Below are 17,529 nucleotides of genomic sequence, written 5' to 3' on the forward strand. Positions count from 1 at the left end.
ACTTTCGAGCTGGGGTGCTGCTGGGGCCCCGCCCATCTGCGAAGCCAATAGTTCGGGACTGGAACGGGAGGGCGTGGCTGGCCCTGCAGGGAACGCAGTCTACAGCTGCGGGTGGGGCTACTCCGACTGCTAGTTTACAAGAACACCAGGCGAATGCGGACCTACACGGTTTGTCCTCTCTGGGGCACCGTAGTGCTCTCAGCCAGGCCAAGCTGGCTGGGCTGGGCAGCCGGCTCCAAGCTCAGCCCAGAAAGGAACCCTGATGGCTGCGGTCTTTCTGGTGACGCTCTATGAATACTCCCCGCTCTTCTACATCGCGGTGGTCTTTACCTGCTTCATCGTGACCACTGGCCTGGTACTGGGATGGTAGGTGCCCTAAAGCTAGGGGCAAAGGGCCGATATGAAAGTGGGGGAAAAGTCGCGGTGAGCTGCAGGGGGCACCGGAGTCGGCCGCGGGCGGGCGGGGGCTAGGGCGCCTGGAGCTGTGCGGAGCGGCGCCAAGGGTTCCTACTGGCTCCGGGAGGAAAACAAGTGGACGTTTCACTGCGTCACTCCCCGGCACCTCCTCTGGTCGCTGTGCGGGTACTGGGAGAGTGCTGGATTGGGCTGTTCTACCCGCCTTTGTTTCCAAGTGATAATGCAGTCAGGAAGAGCCTGGGATGGAGTGATTGCCCCATAGGCTTCTGTCAGGGGTTGGCGCCTTCTGCGTGCTCAGTACGCAAGGTCAATCAGTCACCTGCGTTATAGTGCACAGATGCGCACCTTGTCTTTGGGAATGGACAGTAACGAGGCTGAATGTGGTGCTTCTGGCCTGAATCGCGCATTGGCCTCAGATCTTTCAGCATAATCGATAACTGTTAGAGGTTGAGAACTAAAATGGTTACTATGCACATTTTGATCAAACCCACCAGGCACTCCTCGGAAGGAAGGCTGGGCAATCCTACTTCCGTAGTGATACTGCCTCAGAAACCCAAGGAGGGGTCGCTATGAGTCGGGGCCGACTCGAGGCAAACAACAACAACGACAACAACATGCACATTTTGAAGTATAAATTAGTCAGTAGAACTCTGGAATCATAATCTTGTAGCTAAAAAAGACCTTAGAGATTATTGACATCAAGGGGCATGGGCCATTTACCTGGTTGAGTCACGGAGAATAGACTGTTAGATAATCCTTGGGCAAATCTTTTAGTTGAGAGATTCTGAAATTTCTCTCTTGAGGAGATGCTATTGTATCATGTTTAGACCAGCCTTATAAATAAATACAGCTAGTTGAAACTATCTTACTAGAACACCAACAGTTTTTTCTAAGCTGCAGTCTCTCCAAAGTCGCGTTGAGAAGATGTTGATTCCAAATGGATCGAACGGTGGCTCTGAATGGATAGATAACAACCATAGCCAAAAGAGGTCAGATAGTCCTGCTGCGGGGGAAGACAGGAGCTCAATTTTGAAGAATGAGTATTTTGAAAAATAAATAGAATTGAATCTGTATAGTAGAAAGGAGAAGACGTTGCAGAGAACACAGTATGCACAGAGGAGCAGAAGAGAATAGGTCAGTGAATAGAGCAAACTGTAAAATGAGTTTAAAACTACTCTTTGATCATACACACACACACACAGATTACTTTAAAGAAAAGATACAGGCCCGTTCATTGTGTAAAAATATAAGCCGCCTTTAGGAGCTCTGGAGGCATAGTGCCTAAGACATTTGACTGCTAACCAAAAGGCTGGTGGTTCAAACCCACCAGCCACTCCTGGGAAGGAAGACTGGGCAATATACATCCTTACAGATGCTACCTCAGAAACCCAAGGAGGGATGGCTGTGAGTCAAAATCAACTCAATGGCAGTGAGTTTGGTTTTTGGTTAGGAACTAACCAAAGTTTTAACATTTCTGTACAGTGCCCACCCGTCCAGCAATAGAGCATAAAAGTTCTTATTTGGAGTTGGAGGAAGATTAAGACCAATCTTAAACAATTTGTTCATCCTAATCACCAGGTTTTCTTTCTATTGCTGTTTGAAAGTTTGTAATTGGAATTAGGAAGATGTCTTACAATGTTAGTGTTATTCTCTTAAAGAAATGTAATTTTCCTGCACTTAGAAAAACAGGTAATTAGTTGATAATTGCATTATATGCTTACATTTATATTTTAAATGAGCCAGCCAAGTAGATATCTACCTGTAGTATTGGAAAGGGAAAAATGAGTGACAGCTTTACTGATAGTGGTGGCACCTGTGGTTGGATAGTCAGGAACTGCATGTTTGTAGTGAATAAGAGACTAATTTAGGAGTCAGACAGACCTAGGTTCAAATCCTGGTTCTGTTAAGTTTAAGACTTGAGTTGAAACTTAATTATTGCCTAACTGCTCCTTTTAGGTATGACTTTTTGCAAAAGCTAGAAGTCCAGGTTATTGTAGAACTCTCCTTTTAGAAGTGTGGGCTAAGCATTGCTGAGGCCACAAGACCAAGTAAGTGCCAGTCAACTTCCATCCTTATTAAGGCTTAATGAGTTACTTGAGACTGACCTACCATTCTCTCCACTTGGGTTTAACTTTGCCCATGTAGTGTTACTAGACGTGTTTTACTAATGTTTATTTGTAAACCTAAGCTAAGGCCACAGATTCTACTAGAAACAGTGAAAACTTGGACACAATCTGGAGCTCATAAAAATGGCTGATAGTACCCCAGATAAACCAGTTAATCACCATGTTTCCTACCTTTGTCTTCCTTTTTTATGTCCCAAATACAATCTCTATAGGTCATCAGTCTTCTCTGTCATTTTTTTTATTTTTTATTTTTTAAGCATCACTGCTATTCTGAGCTTATTTCCCACTTCCTGTTACTTCTTTCCATTCCTGTTCTCCTTTTCAACCCATGCTGTGGGAGTAGAGGAAAAACAGGAACATCTGATTGTTGAAATCCCAAAACCAGTAGCAAAGAATCATGCAACTGGAAATACGGGATTTCCGTTTAACTACCTGGTAGACTCTGTGAGCACACTCCAGCTAATAGCTTACATTTATTCAGTGCCTGCTTTTGCAAGACACTATGCAGAAAGGAGCCCAGAATGCCATGTCCATGCTTTAAGAGGTGTAAATAATCAGGGACCTTGGATCAGCAGCTACTTCTTGTGTCCTCTTGACTACAGGATAGTAAGCTATTGTCTCTCAGCTTCAAACCAACCTTATACATACTCTGCTTTGTGATGCTGGGGCAAAACCTCTAAACCAAATTGTTCCTTTGATAGCTGGCTGCCTGTGAGGCTTTGCTGTTAATGGAGGGGAGACTGGAAGACTAGAAGAGGATGAAGGGACTTGCCACTGTCTCACCACCACAGTAATGCCTCACTTTGCAGTAATAGTTGGTCCCAGTAGAAGCAATTGTTCCAATGTAGTTTCCACTTTCCTAGTACCAGCCTCATTGCACCCCCTCAAAGATATTAGTACCCTCTCCCCAGTTCTCAATCCCTCCTCCAAAAGTCTAAGCTGAAGTAATTCTTTTTTCTTTTCTTTTTTTTCCCCTGGTCCTAGGAGTGGTAGTGGCCTTTTGGCGTTACTACTCTGTAATATTCATTGTCTCCTTTTTGCCTTTTCAGTTCTTCAGTGCCTGGTTAAATAGTGTTTTATAGTAAATCTTCTCTGTTGAAAGAACAGGGTCTATCTCCTGACTGGCTGCTGACTGATAAGAAGTTGTTCCCAGGAATGGGATCCTGGGAAAGAAATCTTCAAAGATGGGATTTGGGAGTTAAGTCATGTACTCATGGGACAAGATTTTAAGTCATGTCTTTATGGGAAGATCAGTAGTCCATGGCATGCAATGGTATCACAATCAAATTACTAACTGTGGTTGATTGTGAAAAATGATTTCTGAAACAAGTGCCTTGAGGGACCAGGTGGCTGACACACTTAACCATTAAATTGAAATCAAACCAAACCTACTGCCATTGAGTCGATTTCGACTTCATAGCTACCCTATAGGACATGGTAGTACTGCTCCGTAGGGTTTCCAAGGCTGTGAATCTTTATAGAAGCAGACTGCCTTATCTTTCTCCCACGGGATGACTGGCAGGTTTGTACTTCCAACCTTTTGGTTAGGAATCAGATGCTTTAACCACTGTCCTACCAGAGTGCCTTCCTACTTGACCGTGAAGTTAGTAATAATGACTACAGTGACTTGAGGGAGGAATAAGATGATTGCTTCTGTGTTCATTGGAGCACTTACAGAAAGAAAACAGCAAGCTCATGTCTTAAAATACCCAGCTCAAGTCTTAGAAAATCCTGCTGACCCTTCTAATACAATGATGTTGACTTTTTTATCTCACTTGTCAAACCCAGTAGGTTGCATTTGTGATGAGGTTGGTGATGAAGTACAGATTCCTTCTTAGGGAAAGAATATGACTACAGTGTATTTGCATGTTATTGTTAGGTGCCATCAGGTCAACTCTGACTCTGCCTCGTAATGGGTCTTCCCCCAATCCTGATGTCCTGTTTTTCTTCATACACTCCAACTTCTCGAATTATTTGCTCACCGTACAGATTGAATAAATACAGTGAAAGGAAACAATCCTGACACACCTTTTTTGATTTCAAACCATTCAGTGTCCCCATGTCCTGTTTGAACGACTGTCTCTTGGTTTATGTACAGGTTCCTCATGGCCACAATGGACTGTCCTGGAATTTCTGTTCTTTGCAAAGTTATCCATAATTTTTTTATGATCCACATAGTCGATACCTTTGCATAGCCAACAAAACACAGGTAAACATCTTTCTGGCATTCTTTACTTTCAGCCAGGATCCCTGTGACATTAGCAATGATATCTCCCTTGTTCCATACCTTCTTCTGAATCTGGCTTGAATTTCTGGCAGTTCCCTGTCAATATATAGCTACAAATGTTTTTGAATTATATTCAGTGAAATTTACTTGCCTCTAGCACTGCATGCATTTGTTGAAACATTTAATTGGATACTACTCTGTCAATTGCTGAGGCCTTGTTTTTCGGCCACTTCTTCAGTGCAGCTTGGACTTCTTCCTTGAATACCATAGGTTTTTGTTTTGTTTTGAAATTGTGTTTTGGGTGCAAATTTATAAATGTGCAAATTTATGCACATTTGATCACACAGCAGATTACCATGCCCAATGATAAAAAAACTCTCTTCCCCTTCCCTCCCCATGACTGCCTCCTCCCCGTGCCCTTGTTAACTATGTATTCCTCTCTTTCCACAACTTTCCTTCTATGTGAATGCTGCCCCTCTGGTGTCTCATGGCTGATTGATCCAAGGGGTGCATTTCCTTAGAGTAGGTGGGTGCATTGCCTCGGGCTAGGTGTTTTGCATGTAGGGCTTTCTGCTGTTGGACCGAGAGCCAATCCATGGAAGAGAGTCCATTTCTAAGCCCAAAGGGTAACCTGGTGGCCAATGTTCCACCAGTCTCTGTCCAGGAATTCTGGTCATTTTTGTGTTTTTGAATTTTGTTCCACGTTTTTCCTCCCACTCTATCCAGGCTCTCCAGGTTTGATCCCTTTCCAGGTGGTTGGCATTGGTAGCCAGGCACCATCTAGTTTTTCTGGTCTCAGGGCCATGAAGGCTGAGGTCCTCATGGTCCATCTTATACTCGGACTAATTGTTTCCAGATGCCTTTGATTTTCTTCACTCTTCTTTGCTGCAGACAAGAAGAGACCAACAGTTGCATCTTAGATGGCTGCTTGAAAGCTTTTAAGACCCCAGTTACCACTCACCAAAGTAGGTTGTAGAACAAGATTTTTATATACTATGTTGTGCCAGTTGAGCATGCTTTCCCCTGAGACTATGGCCCCAAACCCACAGGCCCAGTGATTCTCTCTCTCAAGGTTTTGGTTGTCTCTTAGAAAGTTACTCCAACCTTATCTTCTGTTACTTCTGTAATGTACATGGCTAATTTTGTAGCACAAGTGCATATGTAAGATTATCTTCAGCCGAATCTATCCTTGGTCTAGGGTATATTCCTGTTCACCTACCCCAGCTGATCTTCTCACCTGCTGATGTATTTATCCGTAGCCTCGTGTTTGGTGCTAGTGGGAATACCATAGGTTCTTAATCACATGTTACTACTGAAATGATTGAATGTCAGCCAGTTCTTGAAGGTATGGTCTCTCTGTGTGTTCCTTCCATCTTCTTTTGATGCTTCCTGCATCATTCAGTATCTTGCCCATGGAATCCTTCAGTATTGCAATTCAAGGCTTGAATATTTTCTTCAGTTCTTTCAGCTTCAGAATGTCGAGTGTGTTCTTCCCTTATGGTTTTCTAATTTCAGTTCTTTTGCCATTTCATTATAATATTTTACATTGTCTACTCCAGCTGCCCTTTGCAAACTTCTGTTCAGCTCTTTTATTTCATCATTTCTTCCATTTGCTTTAGCTATTCTCTGTACAAGAGCAAGTTTCAGAGTCTCTTCTTAGATCCCTTTTGGTCTTTTCTTTCTTTCTTGTCTTTTTAATTATCATTTGCTGGCTTCATAGGGAGCTTTCGTGGCATAATGCTTAAGGCATTTGACTGCTAACCAGAAGACTGGCAGTTCAAACCCACCAGCCACTCCTTGAAAGGAAGGTTGGGCAATGTACTTCCGTAGTGATACCACCTCGGAAACCCAAGGAGGGGTTGCTATGAGTCTCTTCTTACATCCCTTTTGGTCTTTCCTTTCTTTCTTGTCTTTTTATTTGCCATTTGCTTGCTTCATGTGTGATGTTCTTGATGTCATCCCACAGCTTGCCTGGTCTTTGGACATTGATGTTCATTGTGTCAAATCTATTCTTCACATGGTCTCTAAATTCAGATGTAATGTAATCAAGGTTGTATTTTGGCTCTTGTGGACTTGTTTTAATTTTCTTCAACTTCATCTTGAACTTGCATGTGAGCAGTTAATGGTCTGTTCCACAGTCAGCTCCTGGCCATGTGCTGATTCATTATATTAAGCTTCTCCTTCTCCTCTTTCCAGAGGTGTAGTCAATTTGATTCCTGTTGTTGTATTTGCATGGGGTGTAAGATATGCAACACCTACATTGGCAAGAATTTTCTTGTTACAACCTAGAAGACACAAACCTGTTAGAAATAGTATCTTAGGTTTTAGGCTTTTAAGATTATCTATTGTAACCCTTCTTTTTAAAATTAAAGTCACAGAATTTTAGAGAACATGTCACTTTCTCAAAATCATATTGTTCATATTGTTAGCACAGCAGTTTCATCAGAGACAGGCTTTCTTCCCTACCAAGGGATTTCCCATGAATGAATTTTATATCCTGGTGCAGTCGCAGTGTCCAGTTAGCCAAGTGAGACCATCATCAGCTTTGTCCTTTGGAAATTGCACAGGAGAGGAGGTCCCCCTCCCCTGCAAAGTAACAACTGCTTGTGTGTTTTCTGATTGGCCTTAGAACTCAAGGCTGAAAGGGTGATAGGAATTCTTTACTTTTGAAGCTGAAACTCTAGCCTCAAAGTAACTTTTATCCATGAGAAACTCCATGAGATCCAGAAACAAGAAAAGGAGGTCAGTTCTCCTGATTCAGCAGCTGACAAAACGCTTGGGAAGTATTTGCAGGGTAAGACATTTTATATCAAATTTGAAAATATGTAGACAGATTTGGAAGTCCATAGATTACTGCTGTACTGGAAATTTAAGCATTATGAGACAGTTGCAGTAAATAGTGAAGAAATGGGGAAAGCCATAATTAAAGAAAAATACAGAGGATTAAGTGTGAAATCATAATAGTAGAGGAAAGAGAATAGAAAACCTTTAAAAAATTCTTTGTAAAGAATGCCGTGCAGTGAATTACTTGGTCTGGCTCTTTTAGCCAGATGACTAGGTGGTGCTATGCACATGTGAGGTGTTTGTGGCCCACCAAGGAGATTGGATAGCTGGTTAATAATGTAAATAAGGCACATGGCACCTTTACGGGGGTTGTTGTTGTTATGTGCTGTTGAGTTGGACCCGACTCATAGTGTCCCCTTCTTGGGTTTTCGAGGCAGTATCACTATGGAAGTAGATTGCACAACCTTCCTTCTGAAGAGTGCCTGGTAGGTTTGAACCGCCAGCCTTTTGGTTAGCAGTCAAGTGCCTTAGGCACTATGTTACCAAAGCTCCTCTTGTGGGGGTAGGACTGTGCAAATAAGGTGTATGGAACCCGAACGTGGAGATTGGTCAGTTTTACCATCTTGCTTGGCTTAAAATGAACTGTCCCAGAACTGGACAAGAAGGAATCTCACCACCATCAAGAAAGAAAAGCCAGGGATGGAGCTCATTCTTTGGACCCAAGATCCCTGTGCCAAATCTCCTCAACCCAGGAGACAGAGAGCTGTAATATTTTGCTGAGATAGTAAGAGATGGCGAGAAGTGGTGGCAGAGAAATGGTGGCAGCAGAGACAGCAGAACCAAGAGGCCAGCATGAGACAGAATGGCAGGCTTGACAGCCTGTGGAGCAAGAAAGCTGAGTGCCTTCGGGCAGGGGCTTTGGTGGCGGAGAGGGGTGCCTCTCTGGGTGCCTGTCAGTAGACCTAAAGTTTGTAACACTTGTCCAAGCAGGGCAGAGGCCAGGCCGAGAGGCCAGGGCCAGAGAAAAGTGTGCCTGTGGCATGGCTAAGATGAGGCTGTCCTAATTGGAGCACTGTATCTTGAGTTGTTTCTGATCCTGAATTGTAACCTGTTACTTCCCTAATACATAATCGTGAGTATTGTCTCTGAGTACCATGTGGCCATGGCAATGGATTATCAAGCCCAGCAGAGAAGTAGAGTGCTGGGGGAGGGACGGTTGGTGTCACAATTGATAGAAAGGGTGGAGGGTGGTAGCATGTCTGATCTCTGCCTCAGAGGAATCAGCCTTGGGATGTTTATGCTGATTGTCTCACCTCGTGAAGAGGGGTCAGCCCTTATTCCCTTTCTGCACTAAGTTTTTATAAAAGAAAAAGTAATGAATTATAAGAAATATTTATTTGCTAGTATTTCCTATAACAGTGCCAAAATTATCTTGAGTGAAAAAAATAGAAGTGGCATTTTATTGAATAGAAAACTGTTCAATAACTCATGTATTTCCTGTTCCTTCTAATGTCATGTCAACTATTATCTGATACATGCAACATCAATGTCTTTATCCAAGTTCCTGATTAAAAGTATAGAAACGGCCAGCTATAAAAATGGAGGCAAGAGACGTATCACTAGGCCTATAAAATTTTACAGAACTAATAGGATTTTGTAGAATCATTTGCTAGTACCGATTATAGTTTATTCATCCAGTTTCCAATTTTTAACCTTATTCAAAATCATTTCTGCATATTGGTTTTTGAATAACATGCTAAATACAGAAACATTGGTCCATGTCAAACAAGTTGAAGCTATAAAAGTTGTCAATTCATGTGCAGAAATCAGCAAGTTCACATTGAATCAGTATGTTGCTGTTAAAATAAATGTGAAAAAGGTGACTGTTATACTAGATTGCAAGCTCAACATGAATCAGTCTATCAAAGTTGCCAAAAGACAACCAAACAAAAAACAGCTAAACATTGTTCTTCATCCTACTTTAGTGAGTAGTGACTGGGATCTTAAAAGCTTGTGAGAGGCCATCTAAGATGCAACCGTTGCTCTCTCCTCTAAAACAAAGATGAGTGAAGGAAATCAAAGATGCATGGAAACAATTAGTCCAGTGAACAAGTGGACTATGGGAACCTCAGCCTAATGACCCTGATACCAGAAGAATTAAGTGGTCCCTGGCTACCAATGTCAACCACTTGGAAAGGGATCAAAATTAGAGATCCAGGATAGAGTAGGAGAAAAATGTAGAACAAAACTCTAATCATGAAAAAGATGAGGCTTACTATCCTGATAGAGCTTGGTGAAAGCCCTGAGACTATGATCCCTAGTCCCCCTCCAGGCCTGGAATTGAAGTCACTCCCCTGGCTAGCTTTCAGCCAGACAGTACATAGGCCTATGAGGTGAACAGTTATAACAGGCAGGTACACTCCTTAGAACAATCAACCAAGAGAGAGCCGAAGGGTAACATTTTCACAGGGAGAAAGCTCAGAGGGCAGGATGCATAGGGAAGGAAGACCCAGGGAAAGGGTAACCATAGGGAGGAAGTGGGAAGAGAGCTGTTACATTGTGGGGATTGCAGTCAATGGCATGAAACAAAATGTGTATGAACAGTTGAATGAAAAACAAATTTGCTCTGTAAACTTTCACCCAAATCACAACAGAAAGTTAAGAAGGCAAACAAAACAGCTAACATGATCTTAAGAGCAAGCATAATGTTCAGAAAAAGAGGTGTGGTCAGACTATGATATCACAGTGACTTTCCTCTTTCTTTTTAAATCTTGAGGATCACAGGGGAACAGTGCTTACAAAGTCAAATATGGACCTAGAACCTTGATAGGTGCTGGTTGCTTTGAGTGAACAGGAATTTTAAAAAATGTGTGCATTTGTAATTCAGAAATGTAGCAGGGTCAGGACATACTTCAGACAAGGCAGTAATGAAAAGCCAAAGAGCAAAAGCATTAACCTTAAAGGAAAAAGTTGATAACTCTATGTTAAAGTTAAGGATTCTGTTGATCAAAAATTACCATTGTAAGAGTGATACACAAGATGCGCAATAGGAGAAGATATATTCAGACATATAAAGAATTTCTGTAAATTAATAAGAAATGCAAAAACCAGTAGAAAAATGGGCAAGGGGCCGGAAAAGGGCTTGCACAAAAGAGGGGATTCAAGTAGCAACAAGCAGAAGAAAACGTGCTCAAACTCACTGGTCATTAGGGAAATGGAAACTAAAACTAAGAATATAATGGCAAGGATATGGAGCAGGGGGTACATTCATTCTTTGCTGGTAGGAGTGTAAATTGATATTCCCATGTAGAAATTTGTTAGAGTTATCCACTATAGGTGAAGAAGCACAGACCTATCTATGGCTAAGCAATTCCATGTCCAAGTGTGTACCTTCATACATGTTTGTGTACTGGGAGACTTGTGTGAGAATGTTCATATAAGCATACATAACAGCCAAAACCTGAAGATAACTTAAATGTCCTCTAAGAGTAGAATGAGAAGCAAATTGTGGTATATTTACACAGTAGAATAGGCCAGCCACAAAAATGAACTGGAGCTTTATGGATGAATCTGCAAGTGTAATGCTGTGTTACGGGAGAGTAAACTATACACAATATGATTACACTTGTATAAAATTCAAAAACAGGTAATATAAATTATAGATTGGGAGGGGATGCAAGGTGAACTTCTGGGAGGGTAAACATTGTTCTGATTCTTAGCTTGAGTAACGATGGCTTTGTCTAATTCACTGAACTGTGCGTTTTCTTTGTATGTATCTTTGTATTTACTGGTCAAATAAGGAAAAAGTCTAAAGACTGAGCAAGATTCCTAATATCCATTGAAAGAGATGGATATGAACCAAATCAAGGATCTTAGGATATTAGAAAATGTAGAACCAAGATTAAACATGGGCAGAGAAATGGGAAATGTAGAGGTTGGTTTCCTTTAATAATGGGTATGCTTTGCCAAGTGTTGATGTGATACTGGGCCAAGCAGCCTGTGGATAAAGGAGCAACACGTCACACCTCAAATTATTTGTCCCATTCTGGGGTGTATGCAAAGCCATAGAGCAAATACGGTGTACCTTCCTGAAACACTGATTTTATGTAAAGATTTGGAGAAAAATACTTTTCATATTAAAACCATATACATGATGGAGTAGATAAAGTTTATTTAAAGGAATGTTGTGCACATACTGGGCTGCTTCCAGATTTTTCCTGAAGCCTCTTGGCTTTTAGAGTTTCTGGGTCCTAACCTTTAAGGATTATTTAGTTGAAATTTTTGGGTGCAACATGATAAAGTACCTGAAGTGCAATACTTGAATCTCCTGTAAAAACAATTCCCACAAGATCTGAATTCTAGCTTTTAGTGCTGGTAGTGGGGTGTAGGGAGCTCTGGTAGCATAGTGCCTGAGGCACTTGACTGCTAACCAGAAGGCTGGTGGTTCAAACCTACCAGCCACTCTTTGGAAGGAAGATGGGGCAATCTACTTCCGTAGTGATACTGCCTTGGAAACCCAAGGAGGAGGGGTCACTATGAGTTGGGTCCGACTTGACGGTACATAACAACAACAACAACAACAGTGGGGTGTAAGAAACCAGGCAGTGGAGGGTTTTTTTTTTAAAAAAAAAAAGACAAAAAGCTAAAATGATGAGGAGGGGTTTAGTAATGTAATGAATATGTGCACAGTGGTGTTTTCCCCTTTGTTCTTTTCACTCAGGAATGAAGGAAAGTAGGAGAAGGTATGACCCTAAAGCTGTCAGAGGACACTTCCCACCCTATACCCCTGACTCAATCTCTTAAAAGGCACTGGGGCTCTGATGGGCCCTGGATATAGAAAGTGCTGGGTAGTTGATTCTGAAGAGCAAAGAGGAGTTGTTACTGGATTTGTTTTTTCTCAGTAGCCCTTCTTTGCCTACCCAAACTCCCTATGACCATTATTGTTATCGTTGTCATTGTTAGCACTTACATTGTGATCACTGTGTACCAAGCCCTGTTATAAACCCTGTTGTTAGCTGTCATCAAGTCAACCCCCAACTCATGATGATGTGGTATATACAGCTGAACGAAACCGCCTGTCTGGCATCATCCCCATGACCGATTGATTGTTGATTGGACTATTGTAGTCCACAGGGTTCTTACTGGCTGATTTTCGGGAGTAGATACAAGCTCTTCCTAGTCTGTGTTGGGTTTATAAACTCTGCTGAAACTTGTTCACTAGTATAGTTAAGACACAGGTCTCCCCTGACAGACTAGTGGAGACAGATAAGTGACTACGATGTATCAGGCCCCCTTACAGTGTCAGGACTTAGTTGTCACTACCTATCAGACTCAGAACTCATCAAACCTTGGCATCAGCTTCATTCACTACTTTATGTTTCTTTTGCTTCTCAAATCTGTGAAGATATTTCATCGTCTTTGAAACTTGCTATATCTAGTTTTCCTATATTTTATTATGAAAAATTTTAAACATACAGAAAATTTGAAAGGATACAGTGAACATTGATATGCCAATCACCTAAATTCTACAATTAATATTTTGCTATAATTTCTTTATACATATATGTCTATTTATCCATCCATCCTATCCATCTATTAGTCCATCTTATTTTTTGATGCACTTAAAAGTAATTTGTACACTTCCTTTACAGTAAGTATTTAAGCATTGCGTATTATTGAGAGTTCATTATTTGTTTATAGTTCTCTTTTTGGTAATATATATATGCAATGAAATGCACAGACCTTAACTGTACCATCTACTGAGTGTTAACAAATTTATATAACTCAAACTACTCTAGACAAAATTACCGTCATTGGTCAGAGTTCCTGTATGCCCTTTCCAGCCAATCCCTATTCCTACACTCCCAGAAGCAACCATTGTCCCGCTGCTTATTTCGCTCATAGGTTAGCTTTGCCGGCTCTACAATTTCATATCCATGGAGTCAGTTTGTGCTCTTTTGTGTAAGGCTTCTTTTGCACAGCATGATATTTTTGAAATTCATGAATATACTTTGTTTGTTTTCATTGCTAAGTGATATTCCTTTGTATGGACATACCACAGTTTGTTTACTCATATCAGCAGGGTCTTTTTAATTATATTTTTATTTTTTATGTACCATGCTGTGTGTTTGGAGAGAAGGTAGTGCATCAAAATACGAACCTAACTGTGCTGTCTTAATCTGAAGTCCCCTAGTTTAACTGGTGTGTATTCTTTTTAAGACATTATATTTAAATTGAGTAAACTTAGCTGCTATTTAATTTTACTAGAAATTGAATTTAGTCTTTTTTGTTGTCCTACATCAGTTCAGTATACATTGTCAGACTTTTAAGTTTTTACATGAAATTTAAAAATAGAAAATGTAGTATGTAAATAAGGGACTGTATTTAGTGTTCTGAAAGTTTCCTATCTCATAAATAATATCAAATAATCTGCATATTAAATATATATATATTTTTTCATATCATCTAAAAATTTTGGTAATTACTGTCATGTTTTTATTGTTGTGTTAAGTATAGTTTATTGATAATCATTATACTCCTTTGTTACCGACAATAATACTAACAATAGAACTCTTTGATTTCAAGAGTATGTTGAATCAACCAACTGAACAATGTATTGCAATTCTTTGGGCCATCTACTCTCCCTTAATTCTAGATTAATTCTGTGATATAGTGCAATTATGGAGGGTAATTTAACATCTCTTTCTGAAACTTAATATTAAAAGGAATAGTCAATGAAACAGAACATGTTATTCATATAGCATGAAGTTTCAACATTTATTTAAATTATATTTTACTTTTACCTATCTTCAGGTTTGGTTGGGATGTTCCAGTGATTCTGAGAAATTCAGAAGAAACACAGTTCAGCACAAGAGTGTTCAAAAAACAAATGAGACAAGTCAAAAATCCTTTCGGCTTGGAGATCACCAACCCATCTTCAGCTTCAATCACAAGTTGGTGGTTAATTATTTTCTCATTGTATGCCTTTTTCTTAACATTTTAATTTTTTCCTCTCATTTTCTCTTCATCAGACTTTATTTTTTAAAAAATAAAAAATACTGGCATCATATGTATATGTACAGAAAAATATATACTAACTCAACAATTTTTTTTTTTTGGGGGGGGTACAATTTTTTTTTTTTTTTATTAGGATTTGGGGGAAGATTTACAGCGTAAATTCACTTTTCATACAGCAGTTCACATATACTTTGTCTCATGTCATTGACCAAAATTTACAATGCAGCAGCTCCCTTCCCACTTCCTCCCCATAGTTACCTCCTCCCAGTGTCCATCCCTTCATACTCTTCTGCACCCTGAGCTATCTCCCTGTGCATAAGCAGCCCTTCCTTCTCCCATGATTGTTCTCTCCAGGGCGTGTATCTACTTGTAACTCAACAATTTCTACATGTACCATTTAGTGACATTGATTACTTTCTTCAAGTTGTGCAACCATTCTCACCCTCCTTTTCTGAGTTGTTTCTCCTCATAACGTAAATTCACTGCCCCCTAAGATTTCTGTCTAACATTCTGATTTGCTGTTATTAATTTGTTCCCATGTAGATAGTTCTTAAGAGAGCGTAATGCTCAACACAGACATTTGTTACTAGGGAAGCTAAACTACTGTTTGATTTTAAGAAGACTTCTGGGGATATTTCTGGTGTAAGGTTTAAAGATTATCTCAGGGCAATAGTTTTAGGGGTTCATCCAATCCTCATGGCTCCAGGGAGTCTGAAGTTCATAAGAATTTGAAATTCTGTTCTACATTTTCCCTCTTTGATCAGGATTCTGTAAAGTTTTTTATCATGATGTTCAGTACTAGTAACCTGGCCCCATCCTATTCTTCTGGTCTCATGGCAAAGGAGTCAGTTAGTTATTCATGGAGGCAGTTAGCCACACGTTCCATATCCTCCTCCTATTCTTGACTCTCCTTCTGTAGTGTTAACATCTTAACAGTATTAAGTCTTCCAATCCATGAATATGAAACATCTTTCCATTTATTTAAATCTTCTTTAATCGCTTTCAGCAGTGTTTTATAGTTTTCATCGTGTAAGTCCTTCATGTCGCTGAGTAGATTTATCCTAGATATTTTATTTTCTTAGATGCTATTGTAAGTAGAATCGTTCCTTTTCAAATTGGCGCTGGTTGTAGAAACCCAAGGAGCTCTGGTAGCTTAGTGCCTTAAGGCACTTGACTGCGAACCAGAAGGATGGCAGTTCAAACCCATCAGCCACTCCTAGGAAGAAAGGTTGGGCAATCTACTTCCATAGTGATACCGCCTCAGAAACCCAAGGAGGGGTCGCTATGAGTCGGGTCCTACTTGATGGCACATAACAACAACAACATAGAAACCCAATAAAAAGATTTTTATTTGTTGACCTTCTACCCTGCAACTTTGCTAAATTCCTCGATTAGCTCTAGAAGTTTTCTTGTGGACTCTTTGGAATTTTCTGTATATACGATTGTGTCATCCACAGATAGAGATAATTTTTCTTTTTCTTTTCCATTCTGGATACCTTTAATTTTTCTTGTCTTAACTGTTCTGGCTAGGACTTGTAATGCAGTATTAAATAGAACTGATAAGAGTGGGCACCCTTGTCTTGTTTCTTCATAAGACTTTGAGGAAACATTTACTGAGCACCTGTTTTGTTCCAGGGGCTGGACTGAATACTGGAGATTACAAAGCTAACAATTTGGTTATGTTTCTTTAACATTATGATTTGGGTGAAAATTTACAGAGCAAATTCACTTTCCATACAGCAGTTCACACACACTTTGTCTCATGACATTGACTACGGTTTACCACAGTGCAGCTCTTCTCTCACTTCCTTCCAATAGTTACTTCTTCCCTGTGTCCATCCCTCCATGCCCTCCTGCCCCCTGAGTTGTCTTCCTGTGCATAAGCAGCCCTTCTTTCTCCCATGATTGATCTCTCCAGGGAGTGTATCTACCTCAGGTAAATGTTCAACTCATATGCCTGTCTTTTGTTTAGTTGGAAGCCATGGGTATGGGTTCAGTTCCAGACCTGAAAGGCAGCTAGGGGCCATAGTCTTAGGGGTTCCACTAGGCTCTATCAGACAAGCAAACCTGGTTCCTCCCCCCTTTCTTTTCCTCCCCCAAATGATTTTGAGTTTTGTTCCACATTGTTCTCCTCTATCCTCCTCTGAGTGGTTGATGGTGGTAGCTGGGCACCATCTAGTTCTTCTGGTCTCATAGTCGTATAGGCTGCAGATCGGATGGTGTACCAGTCGCTAGGACTAATTATTTCCATGAATTTTTGGTTTTCTTTATTCTTCTTTGCTCTGGACAAGGAGAGACCCATTGTTGCATCTAGATGGCAGCTTGCAATCTTTTAAGATCCCAGTCACTACTTGCCAGAGTAGGAGGTAGAACAGTGTTTTGTGTAATATGTTATGCCAATTGAGCTTGATGTCCCCCGTGACTATGGTCCCGAGCCCACAGGGTCAACTACTCGGTCTCTCTGAGTAGCTGGCTGTGACCAAGCAGTGACTACAACCTTGCCCCTTGTCAGCTCTACTATACACCTGGGAATTCAGATCATACACATAAACTTATACGACCATTGTCTGCCAACCCTAACCATGTTCTTGGGTACATTCCTCACTTCATAGACATACCTAATAGTTCAGTCTGTCCACCCATATACCCATGTTTGCCTTCACTGACAACGTTGTACTATATGTGCAAAAGGGTTCATCTGTGTTGTCTGTACCTCCCACGTACCTCTCTATCTTTCTCTTCCTCAATGCCACTATATCGATCACTCACATTTGGTACATAGCCGTTCTCTTCACCCAGATCAGTACTTATCTCTAGCTATCTAACAGTGTTCCCTTCCCTCCCCTCCCACCCCTGGTAACCAACAAAGAAAATGTCCTTCCATAGATAAACGTTTCCTTGACTTTTACAATAATGGACTAATACAATATTTGTCCTTTTGTGATTGACTTATTTCAC

General features: G+C 40.7%; 1 protein-coding gene across 1 annotated transcript in view; it reads left to right on the forward strand.

The window, feature by feature from the left end:
* Positions 1-262: 262 nt before the first annotated feature.
* The window catches only part of CGRRF1 (cell growth regulator with ring finger domain 1), a 42,744-nt gene continuing 25,477 nt past the window's right edge, over positions 263-17,529 (forward strand). The window contains exons 1-2 of the mRNA XM_007948349.2: positions 263-366; positions 14,368-14,507. Coding sequence (XP_007946540.1) covers positions 263-366; positions 14,368-14,507 — 244 coding nt within the window. The remainder of the gene's footprint in view (positions 367-14,367; positions 14,508-17,529) is intronic.

Source organism: Orycteropus afer, unplaced genomic scaffold (genome assembly GCF_000298275.1).
Source record: "Orycteropus afer afer isolate SDZICR_OR568_19922 unplaced genomic scaffold, OryAfe1.0 scaffold00214, whole genome shotgun sequence".
Lineage (NCBI taxonomy): Eukaryota > Metazoa > Chordata > Mammalia > Tubulidentata > Orycteropodidae > Orycteropus > Orycteropus afer.